At 36.6% G+C, this 21,552-nt stretch overlaps 1 protein-coding gene across 1 annotated transcript in view; it reads left to right on the forward strand.

Moving 5' to 3' along the window:
• LOC122810691 (myoferlin-like) overlaps nt 1–21,552 on the forward strand; it is a 1,883,765-nt gene that overhangs the window by 743,881 nt on the left and 1,118,332 nt on the right. Inside the window, 1 exon segment of the mRNA XM_044082260.1 lies at nt 5,243–5,273. Within this exon segment, the coding sequence (XP_043938195.1) occupies nt 5,243–5,273 (31 nt within the window).

Consider the following 21,552-nt stretch of genomic DNA (forward strand, 5'->3'; position numbering starts at 1 on the left):
CTTGCTCAAACCCCAGATATCTCTGGATATCAAATATTATGAAAAAATAGACTTCATAAGAAATTGGGAGGCCTGGCATTAATATATTGTAACCACTTAAACATAGTACCCCACCCAAAAATGATTCCCACTTTCAATAATATGGAAATCCTATTAGCATCACTATTTTTCAACAATCATAAATAAATATTTATTGCCACCATCTATATTCTTCCAGGTTCTAATATCCCAACACTAGAAAACTTCCTATCATGGTCTAACCACTACATCCCAAATGAAACCATCATCCTCTGTGACACTAATATAAATTGGCTTAAACTAACGCAAAGCAACTCCACAAACTTCATCATTCTGTTCAAATTTACACAGATTATACAACCCCCAACACACACAACAAATAATCACCCTGAATCCACCCTAGACTGGATATTAGTATCCCATCCACAGTACTACTGCAATCCCAACACCCAACTTACCAGCCCTGATACACATACTATTAACCTCCACTCCAAGCATTCATTCATACAAATATACCAGAAATCTAGCCAATTTTAGCCAGTCTCACTTTTGCAACCTATTACAAACACTAAACTGGAACCCATTGAAATATCTTCCCTTAGATGAAGCAGTACATTATTTCAGTACTGTCTTCCTAGATACACTTAACTCCATAGCCTCCATAAGAAAAAAGAGAGTTAAACATAACCATGCTCCTTGGCTATCTAAATCAACCAAACAACTACTGATTAATAGAGAGCAAGCATGGCACAAATGGAGAAAAGATAAGACCCCCACCCAAAGAAACTGCCTTTAAAATACTTAGAAACAAAGCAAAACAGGCCATTGATCAGGACAAAAAGACTTACTTCTCCCAACAAATAAACACCCACAATAATAATCCCAGACGTTTCTGGAAATCTGTCAACTCATTACTAAATCCTGGCAGCACCCAAAACCCATCTCCATTTCCAGACAAAAGCCCAGTTGAAATGAGTGAAATATTTAATAAAAACTTTATTAATATTATCCTTGCATTAGTAAATGTAGGCAATACCCCAACCCCCATTAACCTAGCCATCACACCTCAAAGCAATATCAGCTCCATACCATCTTTTAACTTCCAACCTGTAACAACCTCTCAGACACAAAGATTACTTGGCAAATTGAAACCAGGTTCCTTATCCGCTGATAATCTCCCCCCAGAATACCTCAAAACTAGTGCTAAGGCAATATGTTTCCCAGTAAGTATCCTTATAAACAAATCACTTGCAGAACACACTGTCCCCCAGCTCTGGAAAAAATCAGTAATCACCCCACTTCATAAAGGTGGAAACCCTCATGACCTATCTAATTTTAGACCCATTTCCATACTGTCCCCTCTGTTTAAAATATTGGAAAAATGCATCCACAAACAACTGGTTGAATATATAACCAACAACAACCTACTATCCCCTTCACAACATGGTTTTTGACCATCCCACAGTATCATTACTGCCATAGTCTCCTTCACAAATTACATCTATAATGCCCTAGATAGTAACCTACTTACATCAGTCCTGTTATTGGATCTCTCAAAAGCATTCAACACAGTCTCCCACATCAAACTTATCCAGCAACTCCACTCACTAAAATGCTCTGATGCCACTCTAACCTGGTTCACTAGTTATTTGGAAAACCGACAGCAATCCGTAAAATGTCTGAATAACCTCTCTAGCTTTCTCCCATATAACACATGAATGCCCCAAGGGTCAGTCTTGGGACCCCTACTATTCAACATTTTTATAAATGACCTAAATAAAGTTCCCACTGCCTGTACTACCCTACAATATACAGACGATTCAACCATAATCTGTACCTCCAACAACATCTCTGACCTCCAAAAGTTAACACAAAAGGCCTTTACATCCATAGAACTCTGGTTAAACCAATCACAGCTATTACTTAACCCTAATAAATCTAAACTACACATCTTTGCATCTAAGCCTGTTCCCACAGACTTTACTATATTCTCCATAAACAAAACCCCAATATTTAGTAAATCAGGCCAAACTGCTAGAAATTACTATTGACAGCAAACTTAGCTTTGACTTGTGTATTAATAACGCAATAAAAAAGACTCACTTCAAATTAGGCAAACTTTACAGAAACAAACAATACTTAGATAAATCCATCCAGATAAATCTTTCAAAAAGTCTTCTCCTTCCAACCTTACTATATTGGTCTCCTGTCTTCACCAATCTCCACAACTCTTATTATAACATTGCAAAATTCGCATCAGCCCAACCAAATTGCACCCAACATTGCCAGGCCACAAAAGAACTAAACTGGCTAGAATTTTGACATTACCTACATTACACACAACTTACCTTTGCCCATAAACTTGTTTATAAACCCGAGTGTTGTCCTTCCCTGAAAAATATCATTGAACTTTACTTCCCATCCAAAAATCTACGCTCTAACAACAAACACCTACGTAAAGTATCAAAACCTAGTAAAAGAGCAGGTAGCTGCCTCTCTTCCCATTCCATAACTAAGCTATGGATCACCCTCCCATCATCAGTTACAGAATTAGACAACATAATCTCCTTGGAATGAAAACTAAAACAACATCTCACTGATAACCCCTGCTGCACATGCAACACATATCTGCAGCCTCCTTAATCTAGCAAAACACATAGCAAATATACTTATGTATATGTTATGCTGTTAAACCATACAAATTATCCCTAATCTTTAGTATCATAGTCCACACATCAGTACAACCATCTTAACACATTTTCTCTTCTCTGTCACTTTCTACTTTTAATATTACCATTAAATATATGCCATCTATAATCTACTTATTCCCACTACTTAGCTATAAGATTCTAACTATATCTGTCTTACCTTTAAGTTTAACTCTCTAATTCTATCTTTCCCTTTTCCTTCCCCCCCTCAAAAAAAAAATTGAGCTGTGTTGTTAAATATTTCTAACTGTATAATTTTATTACATGCTAATGTTCCATTGTTACTGTATTGTGCCTTTTTACAACATATTTGCTGTTTAGATAGTTTTCTGTATTATTTCACTTGCTTTATAATTATAATTTTGTTTCCTTACAAATTAATGTAATGATTTTCATGTAACATGGAGTTTTTCTCCCCAGGCCTCCACTGAAAACAGGTCTCAAGCCTAGTGGACTTTCCTGGTCAACAAATGTCAGTAAATAATAATAAATATTTCATACCCATTTTCCAAACCCCCTTTCCAACCAAGTCCCTCCCTGATGTTCCACCCAGTCAGAGGGAAGGCTGCAGCCTTAGAAATTTCAAAGATGCTCACAAAAAGCATCATCCAGACTTCCCCCCAAGACCAGTACAGATCAAGCATCTATTCCATATTCTTTTTAGTGCCCAAGAAAACAGGGGACTTCAGACCCATTCCTAGACCTGACAAACCTGAACAAATCCATTGCCTATTCAAAGTTCTGAATGGTCACAATTCAGTCCATTCTGCCATTCCTGCAGAAGGATGACTGGATGTGCTCAGTAGACCTTCAAGATGCATACTATCATGTCAAAATGAGCAGATGCTCCAGAAGATTTCTCCACTTCAGTCTGGGAGCCAGTCATTACCAGTTCAGAGTACTCCCCTTTGGTATCACCATAGCCCCCATGGTGTTCACCAAATGCATGGCAGCATGGCAGCTCACATAAGGCTGCAAGGATTCCATGTGTTTCCCTACCTGGCTCCTTACTGCTTCCACCAGGCATAGACTCCTCCAAGCCAGGGATTATCTACTTCAGCTCACCTCAACCTTGGTATTTTCATCAACCTAAAGAAATTGCATCTACATCCAGTACAGGTAATAGACTTCATCAGAGCCCATCTGGACACAATGCATTGCTTAGCTCTTCTCCTCCCGGACTGGATCTCCACACTCAGATTCCATGTCAGACATATTCTAGACATTCCTAACCTCCAGCTTGTCTCATTCTAAGAGTGTTGGGCTCCATGGCTGCCACCATAACTCTTGTTCCTACAGCTCGTCTACACATAAGAGTTTTTCAATAGACTCTAGCAGTTCAATGGTCCCTCCTTTATTATCCTCTAAATCATCCAATTAGGTTATCTTGAGTATGCAAGGAATCCTTTCTCTGGTGGCATCAGTCACAGGTTCTACAACAAGGCTGTCCCTTTATCATTCCTCCTTCAAAAGCCATGGTGACCATGGATGCCTCCCAGCTTGTGGGGGGGGGGATTACTTAGGGCAGACAGTCCAAGAAACCTGGTCCCTTTTAGAGACCAATTTGCATATAAATGGTCTGGAGATGAGAGTAGTGCTCCCAGCATTGCAAGCTCTTCATACCGTTCTTCCTTCGGGAACCATTGCAATTCAAACGGGCAACATATCCTTGTTTGGTACATCAACAAGCAGGGAGAAACCAAGTCTTACGCATTATGTTGAGAGGCTATGAGGTTGTGGCAATGGGTGATCTCCTCCATCCACTTTCTAGTGGCAGCACATATACCAGGAAAGTCAAACATCCTAGCGGACAGGCTCATCAGGACCATTCTGATACCTCACAAGTAGTTTCTGAACCCTTAGTGGCAAACATGATCTTCCAGAAATGGGGTCTACCTTGCTGCGATCTCTCTGCATTTCCTTCCAGCACTAAATGCAGCAAGTTTTTTTTTGCCTTGATTCCTCCACAGGGACAATAACTGAGAGATACTCTAATCCATGCTTGGCCCACCGATCTGCTTTATGCTTACCCTTTTCTTCCTCTCATTCCCAAATTTCTTCAGAAAGTTCAGAGGTTAAAGAGCAAAGTAATCCTCATTGCTCCCTTTTGGCCTTGACAAGTGTGTTTTCCCCTTCCTTTGGTCTCATCTAGTTTGTCCACCATGGACTCTGGATCCCATTCTGGACCTTCTGTCCCATCCTTCGGGTGTTCTCACCCAGGTCTATCCAGCTTGAAATTGACTGCTTGGCTGATCTAATTCCATTGATGGCTAGAAGTCCCGGGCTTTCTTCCCCAGTTAGGAAAATCTTAGTTGCAGCACATAAAGCTTCCACCAGGAAAATATATAGCAGCAAGTGGAAGATATTTTCCATTTGGGCCTATCAAAATCACCTGGATCCTTTTATGGCTCCCGTTCCTGCTGTTTTAGACTTTTTAACATCCTTTTTTCATAACGGAGCTAGTTTTCCTACTGTGAAGGTACAATTGGCAGCAATCTCGAACTTTCATGTTGGAGAGAATTCATTACCCTTGGTCTCTTCCAAGTTGTGCAGAACTTTCCTTAAGGGCACCTTTCTTTTTCGCCCTCCCATTAAAGATCCCACTCCTCCATGGGACCTTACCATAGTCTAGTCTGCAAGCATTGTTTGCACCTCCCTTTGAGCCGGCAGCTAAGGTTGATTTGAAGCTTTTGTCGTGGAAAACTGCTTTATTAGTAGCCATCACTTCAGCTGAAAGAGTGTTTGTACTTCAAGCATTACCTATTAAGCCACCCTACTTGATCTTCAAAGAGGATAGAGTGATGTTGCGTAACAGCCCTTCTTTCCTGCTCAAGGTTGCATCTGAGGCTAACATTAACCAGGTCATCAATCTCCCAGTTTTCTTCCCAAATTTCCAAAAAAAAGGGAAATACAAGCTCCATATGCTAGAATGTACAAAGGCAATTACTTTTTTATTTGGACAGGACTAAACACTTCAGGAAGTCTGACCAGCTTTTTGTTTCATATTCGAAGACTAATCTTATGAAACCAATTTCCAGAGTAACTCTGGTAACTGGTTTACAAACTGCATTTCACTGGGTTACTCCATTAGAGGAATACCCAACCTGTACCCTTCAAAACCCATTCTACTAGCTCAGTATCCACTTCTGCTGCTTTCTGGTCTAGATTCCCTATTGATGATATTTGCTCTGCTACTGCTTGGCTTTACATATTTTATATCTCATTACAAATTAGACATTGTTTCCAGGAACAGAGCCTCCTTTGGTTCTGCTATGTTCTGGAATATCCTTCCATAACAGTCTCCCAAGAGTTATGTAGCTGGAGATTCTGTCCCACAGGTTGAAGATCAAATGAAAAACAACTTCAGATAAAGAAGCTATGTACTTACCATAACATTCCATCTGAGTCGTTGCTTTTTCATTTGTCTTCATCCTTCCCTCCCTCCATCCCCCTTCTAAATTCTTCTTTTATTGAGACCTGATGGATATTGTTATGAATATCTCTATATCTGTTTAAGCTCCTGAAGTACTCTTTGTTCTAGTCAATTCAGGGACATATGTTTTTTTACCTTGTATGTTACACAATAGTTACCTTGTGAGCTGCAAACTTGATCTGAAGGATGAAGGGTGAGCAGGACATTATGTGTAGGAGAGGAGCTCAGATTTGTTGGATCCTAGAGCTATGTTATATGGCTGAGTTTGATCCGATGTCAGATCTGAATCCACAGGTTGAAGACAAATGAAAAGGCAACAACTCAGATGGAACGTTATGGTAAGTACTTAACTTATTTTTTTTCAATGAAAATTATGAAGCCGCTGTCCTTTAGGTAGGTGAACCATCTTATTGCTGGCTCACCAATGCCAGCTAAAGTGTTGAAAATTAGTTTATGGTCTATTGATAAAAAGCCCTTTTAATATATATGAATAGAATGCCAACTAATTTCCCTTCCTCTGCAATCTCAGAAATTTGAGCTATCGCTGTGTAAATAGCAGTGATAGTATCTGCATTCTGTGGGGAACTCTGGTGTCTTCCCAGAAGATTATATTTATTGAAGACTTCAATTAGCTGATTATGCATCAGTTTTTCTAAGTTTTTTTGCAAGAGAATGAAATATAGTTATAAGGCTAAAGTATGAAGTAGTTTTGGGGTGGTGTTTTTGGTATGAGTTTGATATTAGAATGTTTTCAGTTTGTGGCATAATTCCTGTTGTAACTGATAAGATTAAAAATTCATGTTAGTGCTTTTGCAATATATAGTGTGGCCAGGCCTGGGATTTTTTTTCTTGCAACCATTTGTTTCTACTGATTTTTATCTTGTTTTATGGTGAGTGCTGCAAAGTAAAATATAGGTGCATTTTCGAGGATGAAGTGATTTCCTAAAGGTGATGTGTTGTGTGTATTAAACATGTAGTGACTTGTACTGATGATGCATTCATTGCAAGGTTTCTAATAGCCTTTAGTGTATTAAGTCCATGTGGTGAATTACTGATCTCCAGAATGCTCTAGGTCCACCAATACATCAGTTTGCTTTCTTTTAATAAATGTGACCTTAGCAGCATTATTTAGGAATCTAGCTGAGGTTTTTAGATAGTATTATGTAGCTTTTGTCCCCATTTAAGGGGTCTAACTTTAGACTTTCCATGCATAATCTCTGAAATTTTACTTAATTTATATGGCAGTTCATGGACAAGAGGAAGATCCTAGTTGAGGGAACTTAAATGAAAATTGTTAGATATATATTTAGAGATTTATAAATGCATATACGTCTGTTTGCTAGTTAGATGCATATACACTTCTGTTGCTAGAATATATGTAGAATAATTTAGTTAGATGCATACATTTCTGTTTGCTAGCATACATATATTAAAGGGTTAAACTGTTCTCAGCTAATGGCATTCATCTGAAATGTAACATGATTTAGGTTCTGCTACAGCTTGAGAAAAATGCTTATAAGGATAAGCTAAATGTTTAATGTCTGGAACAAGCTTCAAGGGGAAACTGATAAGGACCTAGGTTCAAGATGTAGTTGACCTTGAAACAAGAAAACAAAGGAGCTTATTAACAGACTGCATGGCATCATCGAAAGACTGTTTTCACACAGAAACACTCTCAAATAGGAAAAACTCCCTAAAATTTTAATAAACAGACTGTATGACGTTGGAAAATACCAAAGTAATGACTTTGAGAGTTCCCAAAAGACTGCTTTCATAAGAATGTATATATGTGAGATGTAATCTAATTTCTTGTTAGATTTGCTTATGGAGAACATCTTTCATGCTGTATGAGAAGCAAACTTGAAGACAGTAAACCCTGCAAACTGCACAGTGTTGTATATGTCATCTGTTATATAGACAGGTTATTTAGTACTCTGCGCAAGAAAGATAATATATTGCTGAGAAGGTTAATAGTCTGCAAAGTTTATGTGCACTCAAAGACTTTGTTTTTACAAGGGACTGAGACTAAGCACTAACAAAGAAGCTGCAGTCGGCAGTATCAGGCTAGTAAGAAAAGACTGACATTCAATCAATCATTTTAAATAACTTTTCAATGGCGAGCCTTGCCTGCATTTGAACAGAGGAGGAGAAGTGTCTGTGCCTTGTATAAGGTTCTTTTAGTAAAAGCACAGTAATTAACATTTATGTACGTGACTGAGTCCAGAATAGGAGCACTTCAATTTCCACACTTTGCAGCAGTACAGTTCCTAAGACATCTGAATCCAGAGAAGGATTGCTGTGCAGGAAGTAAGCAGTGCCATAAATTCTCCAGGTTGGTGAAAACTTTGTTTGAATTTGCCACTGCCAGATTCATTTCACCAGCTTTTCAAGTAACTGCTAGAGTTTTCTGATCATCTATGGTGCTCAGAAGTGGCCAGCTGAAGTTATCATGGATTTAGCATGAATGCCGTAAATCATGCTAGTAAGAAATGTAAACAGAACTTTGGACAGGTAAATGTACATGCGTTGAGTAAAGGTAGTAAACACAGTATTGTGTCAATTTTAGATAGACTACAGAAGTTGTGTAAACAGCATATTAGCAAATGTAAAACCTTATTAGGGCAAGTTGACAGTCAGGAAATATGTAAATGGGTTACATTTGACTGGTATCTTAAAGAGAAACATGATTGGTATGACAGTAAATGTTTATTGTGCAAGTCATATGAAACTGCTTTCTATGTACAATGTTATAAAAGTATAGTTCAGACTATTGTTCATGGTAAACAACCAGATAAGGGTCATACACTTGCATTATGTCCTGTCACCACATGTAAAATGTTAATTTCAGAGTTACAACAGCAGTCAAGTCAGTTATTGACAGAATCTCCTATACATCTTGTCAGACAAAATTGGCATAAAGCCACTGCACAGTGCAAAACAGATAAAAACAGAGACAAGGTTCATGGTAGACTCACAAAAAGATTTAATAAACTTCTATGAGACAGACAGAGTGAGTTCAGAAAGTTTAGCAACATATGCAAACACTTTTTCAGAAGTGCATAAGAGCTTTAGAGTCAGCAGAACAGAATACTGAGAAATCTCAGACAGCCTGTGCAGAATCACAAGACAAAAATAATTGGGTTAGTAAAGTGTTAAAAAGAGAAATTCTAAATCTGACCCAGCAGTTAATTACACTGACAAAAAATAATTTACATTTAGAAAATGGTTAATGTACACAGCAGAGCATTACTTAGATGTTTCTGGATTTGTATTCCCAAGTGTTTTAAAACTTTCATTCAGTTAACACAAGACACTTATCAGTTAAACAATAATGTAAAATGTATGACACTGTTCTCATAGCATACACGTAGGGGCAGCCTCTCATAGATAAGCTGTTAAATAATTTTAAAATCATTTCAAATAACAGAACAATTCTAGGGCATGAAAATCAAATGAGAGTAGTTAAAAGCAGTAAAGACACAAGGTCACATGACTGACATATATGTATTTTCTTTTCACCTAAAGTGCGTCGGTTTAAGATGCACAACAGCAAAAGGCAGACAGCAGCAAATATAAATAATGTAAATATATCTGTTTTAAGCATGTGCTAGTTAAGCCAATATCTATTTTATATTTTACAATATTTTGTAGTTGTATAATAGCATTAAAAATAGCAGAGACTCCAGCAAAAACAGCATTCAAAAACAATGTTAGTAATATAAGGTTGTACTGAGTACATAATACTACAAATAAAACCCAAGTTTAAAATTTATGCATAGGCAAATTACAAATACTTATTATAATTCTAAGTGTTTTAAAACTATATTCTAATATCAAGTTGGAAGTGTATTAATAAAGAAATATAGGTAAAAAAGTGCTGAAGGGGTTAAAGGATGTACTATAGTCTACAGTGTCTGAAATGTGCAGAAAGGAAAAAAAAGTAAGAGATTTTGTTTTATGTAAACTTGGATCTTCCCAGGCTAAAATGGGTAGTTACAGATAATGTTGTAGAGATAAAATGTTAATGGTACTGAAATTTTTAAGGTCAAAAGACAAAACTGGTTGCCAGGCCAGGCTGGCTTACGTTTTTCTAAAATATTATTGTTACTAAAACATAATTGTTAAGCATTCATGTGCAGCACTAAGCAAAAACCATGAAAGTCTGCAGAAATCCTGTTTGGTAATTGTAATAAAAGGTTACAATTGTGCATACATGTCATTAATAATCTGTTTGCAAGTAAATACTAAAAGTAAAAAAGACCTCAGTTACACTGAGTACAAACAGTAAATGGGCCATGGCATGCAGTTAAAATAAATTATGCAGGTCCCTTACAGCCAGAGGGCAGGCATACATTCAATTTTTACAGCATGAAACAAATAAACAATACTATAATAAAATGCTGCATACTAAAAGGGGATGGGCACTATTCTATACTGACTGTGTAAACAGTACTGAAAAAGGACTAAAATAAAGGTACAAGAAAAATATATTGGTCTGTGTTAATAATTTAGTAATTATTAAAAGACAACCTTGCCTTTTTATTGTCATTAAGTGATTAGGGTATCATCAACATGTACTGTAGTAAAACAAACATACCAGAAATACATTTTAATGTTTTTATAATGTTTAATTAGCAGGCTTCAGTTTAATACTAAGTTTGTAAACAAGACTGAGTGTACATTACAGCTCATGTATGTACAAATACAAAAAACATTCTGTACAAGCAAGTGTATGCTGTACAGTAAATAGTTTAATATGTAAACAGCATTTTAGTGTATAAACCATGTTTTCTATCTCTGTAAATGGACAATTTTGCATTCAAGTTTTAAACTGTTCATAGAAAGTTCTCCTCAGTTCATTTGTATGTATAGTACAAGTCAAAGCTTAACATTTATGACATGTATGTTTTTTTCAAAAAACACGACTGCAGTGCCTTTTGAATAAAATTCACAAGCATTGTCAATGTAAAATCAATGTATAGAGCATCACTGTGTAGAGACATATTCAGCAATTGCAAAATACAGCTCATACATGGTGAAACATTTTTACAAAATAGTCTTTAAAAGAAAAAGTTGTTAAATTAAATAGTTCATCCAATTCTCCTAGTAATAATGGTTATCATTGTGTTGACAATATATAAATGTGTTGCATCAAAAGAAAACTAAAGGTTTTGTTTCCCAATGTGTTTCTAGTAAGGAGTAATAACAATTAACCAAAGAGTATATACCAATGCAGACTGGTTTTGTGTTTTTAAAACAAAACAGAGGGAACTGTTAGATATATATTTAGAGATTTATAAATGCATGTACTTCTGTTTGCTAGTTAGATGTATATACACTTCTGTTGCTAGAATATATGTAGAATAATTTAGTCAGTTAGATGCATACATTTCTGTTTGCTAGCATACATATATTAAAGGGTTAAATTGTTCTCAGCTAACGGCATTAATCTGAAATGTAACATGATTCTGGTTCTGGCACTGCTTGAGAAAAATGCTGATAAGGATAAACTAAATGATCAGTGTCTGGAACAAGCTTCAAGGGAAACAGATAAGGATCTAGGTTCAAAGATGTAATTCACCTTGAAACAAGAAGACAAATGAGCTTATTAGCAGACTGCATGACTTCATTGAAAGACTGCTTTCACACAGAAACATTTTCAAACAGGAAAAAAAAAACTCCCTAAAAGTTTAATAGACTGTATGACATCAGAAAATACCAAAGTAATGACTTTGAGAGTTCCCAAAAGACTGCTTTCATAAGAATGTATATATGTGAGATGTATTCTAATTTCTTGTTAGATTTGTGAGATTTGCTTATGGAGAACATCTTTGTATGAGAAGCAAACTTGAAGACATTAAACCCTGCAAACTGTACTGTGTTGTATGTGTTGTCTGTTATATAGATGGGTTATTTAGTACTCTGCTCAAGAAAGATAATAATATATTGCTGAGAAGGTTAATAGTCTGCAAAGTTTATGTGCACTAACCAGACTGTTTTTACAAGGTACTTAGACTAGGCACTAACACACAAGCTGCAGTCGGCAGTATCAGGCTAGTAAGACAAAACTGACATTCAGTCAATCATTATAAATAACTTTTCAAAAATAATCTATCTTGTATTTGTTTAGGCATGTTACAGAATGTTAAAGTTGCAGAGATGGAGTTTTTATCTGAGTACTCCTGTTCTGAATTAACTGACTTTTCCTTGCTCTCTTATGAGTTTCAACTGACTCTTAGATTGACCTCATGGACAGCCACCACTATCTACCGAGTTTTCAAGGTAAAGGTGGGGGGAACAGAAGTAGGTTGCCATGTCTTTCTTCAGTTACACACACATGCATGCACCAATATCTGTGGAGAGTTCAGAATTCCCAATAAACCTAATAAATATCCCCTTTCCCAGTTTTCACCCAGCTGAACTAATCATCCTGAATTGCCACCTCAACTCACACAAGAAATTTGCTATCACCTCCATATATATCCCCCTAGGAAATAACATTCCAGCACTTGAACACATCCTGTCCTGGATGTCCCACAATATAACTTATGAAACTCTCATCCTTGGAGATGTTAATATAGAATGGTCTAAATTAACAGCTGACTCTCCACAAGTCAGTATCAACTTACATGGATTCCACCAACTTGTCTCATCCCCCACCCATATTCATAAAACCTCATCTTCCAATCCTATAATTGACTGGATCCTCACTAACTCCCCAAACATCTACCACAACCTCTCTACCTTAGTTGACACCTTAAATGACCATCTTCCTACCTCCATCCAAAGACAACCTACCCAACTATCCAAATCACACTCCTATAGAGACTGCCATAAACTCATCTAAGTTTGACGTAAACAGATTTAACTCCATACTGTCTAGCACTGACTGGTCCTTCCTCTGGCAGCTCCCTCTCAAGGAAACTATCCTAAAATATAACCACGTGTTCCTAGATACTCACAACTCCCTCGCTCCTCCCAGGAGAATTAGAATCAAAGCCAGTTATGCCCTCTCGCTGTCTAAGGAAACCCAATCCCTTATGCAAAAAAGAGACAATGCCTGGAAAGCCTGAGCAAAAACTAGAGCACCATCCTTGTTCCAAAACTACAAAGAACTCAGGAACCTTGCCAAAGAACATATCAACAATGATAAAAAGTCTTACTACAACACTGCCCAAATCAACTGTAAATCCAACTCACATAAATTCTGGGCCACCCTAAACAAAATTCTCCAACTCGGTCATCCCTCCACTCCCTTCCCATTGCCAAATAAACCTCCTCTAGAAACTGCCACCCTTCTCAATAATTTCTTCATTGATATTGTCCAAAAACTGACTAAAACTAACCACAGCACAAATCTTAATCATACTCGCTCCAACCCACAGCTTAAAAGCCCCTTTACCTTTCAACCTGTTTCAATTGCCTACTTCAAGTCACTCCTGTGTAAGTTCAAACCTTGCTCTCCCTCCACAGATACCCTTTCTACTGTCTTCTTCAAACTAGCAGCCGAATCCATAGCCTACCCTGTATCCCTTCTAATCAATAGATCCATTCAGGAAGCCACAGCCCCTGATATCTGGAAATATTTCTTCATCATCCCTCTGCATATAGGGGGTATTTGTACTGACCCATCCAACTATAGACCCATAACCATCCTTTTCTTTCTCTCTAAAATACTTGAAAAATGCATTCTTACTCAGCTGATCGATTTTCTCCTACAGGAAAACCTTCCACCACAACATGGATTTCAGCCAAATCACAGTACTGCAACTGCACTCTTATCATTTACTCATGCAGTAGCTGAAGCAAGAGATAACAACAAACTTGCATCCTGTCTTTTCCTTGACCTCTCAAAAGCCTTTGGCACTGTCCCTCACCATATTCTTCTGTCTAAACTTGCTAAACTCAATCTCTCTCCTTCCTCCCTTAGCTGGTTCTCTAGTTACCTCTCTAATAGGAAACACTCTGTCAAATGGCTCAACTTCTGCTCCCCCTCTCTTCTCATCACATCTGGGGTGCCCTAGGGTTCCATCCTGGGCCCCATCCTGTTCAATATTTTCACCAATGATCTCCACACAGCTTGTAAACTAACCTCCCTTATTCAATACACTGATGACTCCACACACCTCTCCATTTCCAACAATATCTCATACCTCCATGCTCAGACTCAAAACTCCTTTTTATCCATAAAAAAATGGTTGTCAGATAATCCGCTCATCTTTAACCCCAAAAGACTAAACTCCTGCTTTTTCTCCCTTATTCTGTCTCAGATCATAAATCAACCTTTGTTATCACATTCTCTAACAAGACCACCATAGAACCTGAACCCCACACCAAACTCCTAGGTACCATCATAGATGACGAACTAAAATTCAACTTGCTTATCTTTCAAAGTATTAAAAAAAACACCAAAAACTGGGACTATTTTACCAAAACAGAAAATTCCTTACTTCAACTGCTCGACTCTCCCTGGCACAGGCTGTCCCCCCCTCCTCTGTGCTGCCCCAGTCCTTACTAACATACAGACTACCACCTTATCTAAATTCCAACAAACATAGCATAAAATAGCTAGATTTACTACCAACTCCCCTTACAGTTCTCACCACTGTCTTGCACTCAACTCTCTTCAATGCTGGAATTCCCCCAGCTGCTCCTACTGTCACAATTTCAAATCACACACGCTATACTACACCACCCATACACCTGCTCATTCCTGTCCTGCCTTGTATCCCTTTATTCCGCCACCTATCCTCTCCGCACATTCAACCAGCAACTCCTCGATACTTAACAACCTAACAAAAATGTTGGTAAACTACTTTATAAATGTACTGTATTCCAGGCTTGGAATAAACTCCCTTTACATATTAGATCCATTCCCCACCCAAGACACTTCAAAAAGGAACTTAGACTATACGTATGTAACACAAAGTCTTGCCCCTGTCAGGATCCTACCTAACCTGTTACACCATTGTATTTTTTCCCTCTTACCACATACACATCTCTCATCACCATACCTTAGTTTTGTCTGTCTTAACACACTCTCACTTATAAGATTTATACTCATTTACCTTGTGCTCCACATTACATGTATATTATGTATTTTTTCCTCTGTTTTAAATTCTCATCTCTATATTAAAATGACAACCTTTAAAACAACATCAATGTATTAGAAATGTTCTATTACTGATTGATCTGTATTTATACAATGACCCCCATTAATATTCCGGTCGCCCGGACTTTTTCCATTAGTGTAAGTCTTTTTTTTTTTTTTTACAGCAATGGAGAACGCAAGATCTCCGTTGCTTTTTAGAAACTGTCTCACTATGTTAAAGGGAGTTTAACATAGCGAGACAGCTTTAAAAAAAGTAACGGAGATCTTCCTTTCTCTGTTGCTTTTTTAAAGCTGTCTTACTATGTTAAATGGGTTTAACATAGTGAGATAGCTTTAAAAAAAGCAGCGGAGATCTTGCTTTCTCTGTTGCTTCCACCTACAAGCTGTGATGTACTGTGTAAGCATACGCATGCGCAGTACATCAGAACTGCCACAAAATACCAGACAGCTGTGGAAGGGCAGCACGGAGGCATTATACAATGCCATTATTTAAGAAAAGTACGTATTTTATTTCTTAAATAATGTCATTGTATAATAGCAGTAACCCACTTCTGGGTGTGGGTAATGCTGGATTTACCCACAGTTGTCTTTGTTTGGCCAATCGGGCTTCGCCCTCATGACCAAACCACACCAACCATGGGCAAATCCAGCATTACTCACACCCAGGCGTGGGTTATTGCTTAAATTACCTACACTTTTATTCTTGATGTAAAAAAAGTTGTTTCACTGATCTAAAGTTTTTAGCTTACCTACTGTATTTTTTTGCTTGGAGAAAGAAAATAATAAGATAAAACAGGATGTTAATAATCATTTTAAGTTTGTGAAGGATGATTTTAATATTTATAACTTTAGTGACATACAATTAGTGTAAGACCATTTTAGCCTTTTATCTAGGGGTTTTAAATTTATTCCCTCAAGAAAGGAGGTATGACAAGAACTTTATTAGATGTCAAAATGTTCATTAGAAAAATTAACTTTGAATTTTTTTTGCTCATGACATCCCCCCACCTTCAAAGGATTTCAAGAGAAAATGTGTGTTCAACCCCCCCCCCCCTACATCCCCAGATCAGGAATTTTGAAACATTTGTAGAAAAATAAATCAGGAAAAATTATTCCAAGGTTAAATATAAAACAAATTTAAAAACTACAGAAAATGAGGTTTAAAAGCATTGAGGGAAAACAAAAACATAAGAGTTATGAAACCTAATAAGGGAGGGGGGGTAATTATAATGGGTTCCTTGGTCTATGAAGGAAAAATGAACAACATCTTAATGGACACTAGTAGGTATGCTATTGTTTTTAGAAATGAGATTAATTTAGCCTATAAACGGATTGATATGGTGTTGGAAGACCTTTTACTGGATGATTTAATTGACCAAAATACTTTTAATTTTTTGAAAGTAGATAAACCCAAAATTCCCTCCATATTTGGAATCCCTAAAATCCACAAAAATGAGATAGACCCTCTATTAAGACCTACTGTCTCGGCCGAAGGCTCAAAAACTTTACCATTGGCCAAGTATGTAGACATAAAGTTGAAGGGTATATGGTTAAAGAGGAAAAACATTTTAAGGGATTCATGGGACTTCCTGAGGGAATTAAAAGATGATATGTTTAGAGATTACCTTTTTTCCTAACAATAGATGTGGTAGATCTCTTTTCTAGTATACCTCATGCAGAGGGTACAAAATTGTTGGAAGAATTTATATTTGAAGATGGTTCATTGACACATGATGAAAGTATAGTATGTTTACAACTTATGGAATTAATTTTGAACTATAATTTCATTTATTTTAAGGGTGGATTCTTTCATCAGACAAAAGGTGTGGCAGTGGGGGAGGGCTGCATGCACCCCCACCTATTCTAATTTAGTTTTAGCAAAGTGGGAAGAAAGTGTGGTATTAGGATCAAAATATAGAGCTTATTGGTTAAGTTGCAAAAGGTTTTTGGATGATATCTGTATTTTATGGGTAGCATCTAAGGAGGAGATCCAAGATTTTATGAATTTTTTAAATGGTAGTACTTCATTTTTAGAGTTCACTTACAGAGTCAGTGAGGAAAAACTCCAATATTTAGATATAGAGATTATTAAGGAAAAAAATTAGTTCCAAAGTATATAGAAAAACGCATTTACAAATTCATACTTGCATTATGATAGTGCTCATCCTAAACATTACAAGAAAAATATAGTCAAGAGACAGTTCATTAGATCATATAGGATAACTTTGAATGACTAAGATTTCATAAAAGAAATAGATGTCCTGGCAGATATGTTTAGGAATAGGAACTACCCAGAATGGTTAATATCACAAGTAAAAGGTGAAGTTTGTGAAGGGAGACTTAATACCTTCAAGCCTATTCTGGGAGTTAGTGTTGATGTAGATGGTAACAACTCTCAAAAGAAGGAGGATGACTTTGGTAAAGCACTTGTTCTGGAATACAATGCAGCTGCAGAAATGGTAAGAAAGGTAGTGGAAACAGAATGGGTTAAGTTCACTTCTCTTACCGACCTAGATAAGATATCTAAGAATCAGCTAAAAATAGTTTACATAAACTCTTTCGGTCTGAAAAATATTTTGGAATATGGCCCCGAGCAGAAAAAAAGAAATATGAAAAGGAATGGTACTTATAAATGTGGACATTGTCCACAGTGTACCTACATAATTAATCAGGAAAAATTATTTTTACAAAGTAGGAATACATGGTTGATAGGGAATTAATTTAGTAATTGTGAGTCTTATGGACTGGTATATCTGGCAATGTGTCAGGATTGTCAGGCGTTATATATAGGAAAAACAGAACGAAAGTTAAAAAGGAGAATATACGAACATTGTTGTAACATACAGACCAAAAAGGAGACCAATGCATTGTATAAACACAAATTAGAATGTATTAATGCTCAATATTTGTTCTTTGTCTTAGAAAATATCAAAAAAGACCAGAAGGGGAGATTTATGGGAAGAAAGGATTGAATACAGAGAACTATGGTGGCAAGTCACCTTGCAAGCGAATACCCCACCAGGTTTAAATGAAAGTATTTCCATAGTTCCCCTGTTAAAAATAAGAGCAGCTAAGCTATAAATCCTTTCTTCCTCATTGACCTTATTTAAATATACAACCTCTGTGTATACATTAGCACAACTGTGTACTTTATAACTGCCTATGTTTAAAGGGATTGAACAAATAATATTTTTCATATATACAATAAATACATTTATTTTTTCAGACACTTTTTATAAGTAATTCATCCTTCAAATCAGATTTTGTAAACAATTCAACAAAACAAGCTCATAGTTTGGTATTAGCACTACTTTTAATTATGTATATGTAAAAGATGTTTTACTATCATTATTTCACCTTTCCCTTCTATATGTGTAATATTTTAAAAGGTCACTACAGGGAGTTCCATTACAATAATTTTATTTACGTTTGTTCTTATTATTGTTGTTTTAGGTTAGTGAGTTTGTTATATTTAAGAATTAAATATATTTTTTATGAGCTTACATGGAGTGATAGTATGTACATCTGTGATTTTTGATCATTTTTCCGTTCAAGATGAGAATGTTTTTAATGCCTTTTTAAATTTTAAATGTTTATTGTTGGCTTGTATATGAGGAGTGGTTTCCAATTAATCAATTAAGGGTTTTACTGAAACGTGTAAAAGGAGCTGTTTTTCATCCAGTCCACATCTGATGAAGTAAACCAAATGAAAACGTGTAGGCTGAGATTTCAGGAATGTTAATGTATATTGAGATTTCTATGTGCTGTGATTTTGTGCAATAAATCGTGTTTTTTTTTAAGTGTTTGTTTCCTGCTTCCTTGGACACCTTGGACTTCAGTTTTGAGTGATTATTGGTGCTTTTAACGTAACTTTTGGGGATTCTTGATCTGTATATTACCTACAGTTTTATTCTTGCTATAAAAAAAAATTGTTTCACTGATCTAAAGTTTTTAGCTTACCTACTGTATTTTTTGCTTATGTATTAAAACTGTTTTTGTATTGGAGCTTTTCTCCTCGGGTCTCCACTGAAAATGGGCTCCTGGCTCAGTTGGACCAACCCGGTTAACAGATTTCAGATAAATAAATACATAAATGAATGAATGTATGTCTTTAGAATTTGGGATTGAACCCACAAAAACACAGGTAGAAGATGCAGACTCTGCACAAAAGTGAACTGGAGACATGACCTCTCAATCTGAAACATCAAAAATCTGGACAAAGACCCATGAAAAGTAGGTATAACTGGCCAAAAATCTGTATGCTGATTAACATACGATTTGCATACTTAATTATACAACCCCGCACCCACTCCAGTAGAATTGTGGGATACCAACATTCAAATGCAAATTGAAGAACAGACAAAATATTAAATACAAAATATAACCAAAGCAATGGTGTTTTATTTATATTATCATTTGAACTTGTATCAAACTTTGGTTTAGGGAAGGGATTGGAGTTTTTGGCTTAGAGAGCACAGGAAGTGAGTTTTTTAGGGTTAGGGAATGGGAATGAAGTTTTATGGTTAGAGTTATGGTTCTGATAGGGCTATGGAAGTTAAGTAGATACAGCAGATTGAACTAGTGGGAGTTCAAGCACTTGTCTATTCAAGAAGTGGCAGCAAACAAGTATATAGCAAGCATATAGCAACTAAGTGCTTGTAGTACACCCAATAAATACACTCACAGTTCTTGGCACAACAAAATGAGAACAACAAGCAGCCAAGGATGACAAGTAAGGTGAAACTCACAATAAATACACTTACCTTCAAATTAACAAACAAAAACTACGATCATCCTTTAAAATATGTACTCATGGAACACAATACAAATTGAAACCTAAAAGGACACAGTGCTACAAAAGACTTTACCTTGCATAGAAAAGTCTGCAGAGTCATCTCAGCTTAGTGGAATAAAATGGCAAATGAAGTAAAATAAGTCAGTAGCCGTTCAATCTTTAGGAAAAAGGCCATTTATCCATGGAAACAAACTGATTGCTTTAGAGATGCAGGGTAACAACAAGGGCCTTTTTCAGCCTAGCCATGCATCCCAATTCTCTGACAAGTCCTGATACCCTTAATAAGTGTAATCAGGGGCTTGGAAGATGAAACATTTGCAAGCAGGGCCTGGGAGATGAACCATTTACAGGTTGCCTGTGTCCATGAGAGACATAGGTGTCAAACCAGGGATGAATTTCCATTTCCCCATCTAATTGTCCAAGCTGCACTTGAATTATTTTGAATAGTAACCCTGTTTGTTAACCAGGTAGGTCCACTGGACACACGCTGTCCCTTTTCTTGGGTGGCCCAGGAGCAATGCATGATTAAGTGATATGCTCAGTCACACATTAGGCAAATGAGGACTGAAAAAAAATCAAACCCTGTACCACATGAACTACAGCTTGTAGTGTTAACCTCTGTACCAACTGCCAGATAAATTATATTAACTAAAGTAGTAATAATAAAAGGTTTTATAGATACCATGTTTAAATACTCCTGAAAGGCCTTACATCTGCACATTAAACGATGTAGAGTCCCATTTGGGCTCTTGAAAGAACAGCAAAAACTTCAGTGTTTAATAGAATCACTACAGCCCAATGGAAAAAAAAAACAATGCTTAATTGTTATTATTATTCAAAGATCAGATTTACTTATTTCAGTCAAGTATACCAAAATATATTTTACCATCTAATTGCAGAAATCTAACAAGCAAATTATGGAGCACCACCAATCCTAGGCTGTTCACTGACGAAAAATGCAGTGGCTGTAATTTTCCCTTTTTTCCTTCCATCATGTCTTGATTGAGTGGTATAGTGGCATAACACCTCCTGTTTTTCAGTAGTAGAAGCACTTATCTGCTGTGTTACACTAACATAAAACTTGGCTCCAGTTTACCTTCCATTGTGTAGCAAATCAATGTCAACATTTAAAATGCAAATGATAAAAGGACACTGTACTGCCATAATAATTTGACTGTTAATGCAAAGAGAATGATCAATCACAATATTACACTACCCCCCACCCCCCACAAAACCACCACTACCACCAAGACACTGTTCTTTTAAGTATGTTTTCAGTTTTTAAAGAGTTATTTTTTTCACTGCAAAGAGCATGATCTATACGCTTGTGTATTCCAGTTCTGTTTGAAAGCACAAAAACAGCATTAGCCCAGGTTTTAACAAAATTAAGAAATACGAAACCTGCATCAAGCTTTATTAGGTTGCCTGCAGTGAAGTTGAAGTCAAAGTCTTGGAAGGGTTCTCCTGAAGGTGGCATAGATAAAGC

The sequence above is a fragment of the Protopterus annectens genome, chromosome 9.part0, assembly GCF_019279795.1.
Source record: "Protopterus annectens isolate FY-2018-M chromosome 9.part0, PAN1.0, whole genome shotgun sequence".
NCBI lineage: Eukaryota > Metazoa > Chordata > Ceratodontiformes > Protopteridae > Protopterus > Protopterus annectens.